The sequence below is a fragment of the Grampus griseus genome (assembly GCF_964374135.1).
Source record: "Grampus griseus genome assembly, chromosome: 4".
Taxonomy (NCBI): domain Eukaryota; kingdom Metazoa; phylum Chordata; class Mammalia; order Artiodactyla; family Delphinidae; genus Grampus; species Grampus griseus.
This window is the reverse complement of record NC_138997.1, coordinates 18,126,739-18,130,467: the sequence shown is the minus strand read 5'-3', so window position 1 is coordinate 18,130,467 and position 3,729 is coordinate 18,126,739. Positions and strand designations below refer to the sequence as shown.

Sequence of the window (3,729 nt, the reverse complement as noted above, 5' to 3'; positions counted from 1 at the left end):
AGTTGTCAAGCGCCACATGTGCAAAAGTAGACCAGATGTTACTATATGTCTCTGGAGTTCATTTTCTACCACATCTTGTTCTGGAATATAGCCCATATTTTGCTAGTTTCCTAATGCTTTCAAGCCAACGGTTTTTATATTTTTCCCATGTTTTCTTGTTATTCTCAGAGACTGCAAGACGCAGAAGTCACTCTGACCAACTCTTTGCCCTCCCCCCCATTTTTTCTGTTTGATGGATGAGAGTCATTATTTGAGTGAACAGCTCTTAAATTTGTTTTCAGGGATGTTAGATGAAGGTTATAATGCACACTATGTTATAATCTGGTTGTGATTTCTTAGGCATTATAATTTGAATATAGGCAGCTGTCACCGAGTAGATGGTAGTGGTCTTTAACATAGTATAAGGCTGTGATTCATCTCTTTTCTAATGTTAAACCATGAGGACCAAGCAGATGTGGACATGAGGCAGGGAGACAGCACTGGGAAAGTCGTGCCAAATGAGAACCTCTAAGTAGGGACTAAGGAAAGAATCTCAAGATAGGCCTGGGCTTAGAATTTTATTAGTCCCAGTGGTGTTAGGGCTTTGAGATCAAGGAACTGCCTAGGAGAAGAATGTCTTCCACTCCTAAGATCAAAGATAGAACCTCACCGTCTTTTTTTTTTTTTTTTTTTAAAGTCTTAGTTTATTAACTCTCATGAAAAAGCTGCACAATCTCCAAAGATACAATCACTGCAGAGTCTTTATTCCTTCTGCTGCCCAATCTCCAGCTCACTGCTGGACACTTCATTTCTTCATCTCCAGCACCAACATTGTCCTTTGCAGTCCCCCCGACTTTCTTCATTCTGTTCTTGCATTCCTTTCGCTGTTTTCTTGAGGTATTTTTCTTCTCATACAGGCCATGTCTTGCAAGCCTGTGTTTGGGCTCATCCTTCTTCACATAATCCAAGGAATCGTAAGTCATGCCAAAGCCAGTTGTCTTGCCACCACCGAAATGGGTTCTGAATCCAAACACAAAGAAGACATCTGATGAGGTCTTGTACATTTTGGCTAGTTTTTCCTGAATTTCTGTCTTAGGTACTGTTGCCTTCCCAGGGTGAAGGACATCGATGATCATTTGTTTCCGCTGAAGTATTCGGTTGGTCATGAACTTCCTGGATCAGATAGTTACCGTGTTGTTCATGATGGCAGTTAATCGTCAAGCAGCCAGGAAGGAAAAGAGAACTATTTTCCACCGGCCAATCATATCAATGCTCATGGAAGGACCTCGGGAGGCCAAAGCTGGAAAGTGAATTGTCCCTCTTAACAATTTTCTCCTTGAGAATGAGTTTTATTATAAATATTCCATAGAGGGCTTCCCTGGTGGCACAGTGGTTGAGAGTCCACCTGCCGATGCAGGGGACACGGGTTCGTGCCCCGGTCCGGGAAGATCCCACATGCCGTGGAGCGGCTGGGCCCATGAGCCATGGCCGCTGAGCCTGCGCGTCCGGAGCGTGTGCTCCGCAACGGGTGAGGCCACAGCAGTGGGAGGCCCGCGTACCGCAAAAAAATAAATAATAAATAAATAAATAAATAAATATTCCATAGAAACTCTTCTCGCCTACTGCATCATCTTGTAGATTATGTTGCCTATTGTTTCACTTTTTCTCCCCATTCTTATTTTCTCCCTTCTCTCTTGAACTTGATGCTTCCTACACATACTTGCCAGGCCCAGTCTCACACAGGACTTGGACTTTGGCTACCCACTGTACCATACTGACCAGCCCCACTCATTACTATATCTAATCCTGGCCCCAGGAACACAAGTTTCAGATGGGTGCCTCTTCCCCCATGCTCATCCCAGAAGGAACATCAGATATAATTCAGATCTCATCCATCAGAGCCGGAGTGAGTTAGAAGACTGGGAATCTAGAAAATAATACTGAGCAACATGGAAGTGTAGGCTGTGGAATTAATGTGGAAAAGAGGCTCAGGATATCAGCTGAAAGAAAGTGCTTGATGTCACACCAAAGGCTGCTAGGCCAGGCCTTAAGGCCATTGTCCTACTTTTCTGTACAGATGACTCTACTACTTCTTTTCTGCCATGCCAGAGGGAGAAGGTATACTTTATAAAAATTAGAAGCTGTAGAATTGAGATTCCTAGCCACCAGGTTGCCAGATAAAATACAGATAACCAGTAAAATTTGAATTTTAGGTAAACAACAAATAATTTTTTAGTATAAGTATGTTGTATGCAGTAACGGGGCTCTGCTTAGAGTAAAAAAGCATCTAATTGTTTACCTGCAATTCAGATTAAACTGGGTATCTTATATTTTTATTTGCTGCATCTGGCACCCTTTCTAAGTCTTGGGGAGAAGCTACTGGATTGGATGAACTCAATAGTGTGAACATTTGAGAGACATTTTTTAGATTAGAGAGATTATGTGTTGTTCAAAACATGGAAGAGTTTCAGTTTGGCTGGAGCTCAGTTTGAGCTGGAGGAAGCATAGTTATAAGACATGTCATGATGAGAAGGGGCAAAATTCTATTGCAATTCCATCCATACTAAAGATTTAAATGCTGTAATTACTCAAAAATTTACATTGATAAGTGACAGATTAATTAAGAGTTAAAGGGAAGCAGGCAGTATTCAAGAATGAATAGAAATGACTGAATAAGGATTGATCACTTATCCATAGAGTTGCTTAGTGTGATTTAAGATTATGGATCCATGTGTGTTTAAACTGAAATGGTCCAGTTGCTATAAGAACATTATGATACCTTTATTATGTCACTTTTCAGGACTTTGTTTAGAATATGACTACATTATTTTGAATTATGGTTGTCAGGAATACCAAGATACTTCTTACATTTGGTTAATGCAGTACTCATTCAGAAAACTCAAAATTATAATTTGGGGCAGCTAAAGAAATGTGTAATATGGTGAAAGATGTCATAAACATAAATGGGTATTATTGAAGTACCTCTGAGATATTATTATCTGAAATTTTAAAAAGCTAGGTAAGAGAAACATAGATTTCATAGAAAGTTTCTAAGCACCCTATTTCACTCTAGAACTGCCCTGGCATCTGTTCTACTTCTTGCCAGCTGCCCCCTGAGGCCTGTGCCTGTCTCAGAGCACTTTTTCATCAAGGCTTGCATAAGGCTAGTTGTGTTCCAAGCGTTTTTCAAATTTGGTAAAAGTGAACCATTTGTAGAGGCGAAATTCTTTGGTTCCACATTAAAGTATATTATTTTAATGAAAATGTTTCTTAAACATACTTAGATGTGAACTGATATATTAAAAACAGCACACAACTTAAACTTATAAACAAACTTTTAAAATAATATTTTTAAAATTAGCGGCATTAATTTAATGTCGTAGATTATATTGATTTGATGACACTGCTATATCTCTGCTTGAAAGATAATGTGGTGAAGACGCTAAGACATGAGTCCTTAAAATTGGATGTTACTCTACTCTGGGAGGTATGCTAACTCATTTTCTCTTCCAGTTTTCTCTTTTCAAATCACCTCAAAATTTCTATTTGTTTAGGGCATTGTAATTGCATTTATACCTCACCTGGCACAAATCGAACGTTATGTATTATGTCCAGTTCTGTTTTTTTTTTTAGGTCCTCCTCTTAGTAGCCCACAATTAAAGCAGTACTCTTTGGTAGCAACATGAAAACAAACTGAACATCAAAATCACATGAGTAACACCTAGCATAAGGTGGTCATACAAACAATCC

General features: G+C 39.4%; 1 protein-coding gene across 1 annotated transcript; it reads right to left on the bottom strand.

Annotated features, from left to right (window-relative positions):
- Positions 1-686: 686 nt before the first annotated feature.
- On the bottom strand, positions 687-1,195 carry LOC309821817 (small ribosomal subunit protein eS24-like; the record flags this gene model as incomplete). Its single annotated transcript, XM_082653301.1, has 1 exon — positions 687-1,195. The coding sequence occupies exon 1, from the start codon at positions 1,143-1,145 to the stop codon at positions 687-689; it is 459 nt and encodes a 152-aa protein (XP_082509427.1). The 5' UTR covers positions 1,146-1,195.
- Positions 1,196-3,729: the final 2,534 nt, after the last annotated feature.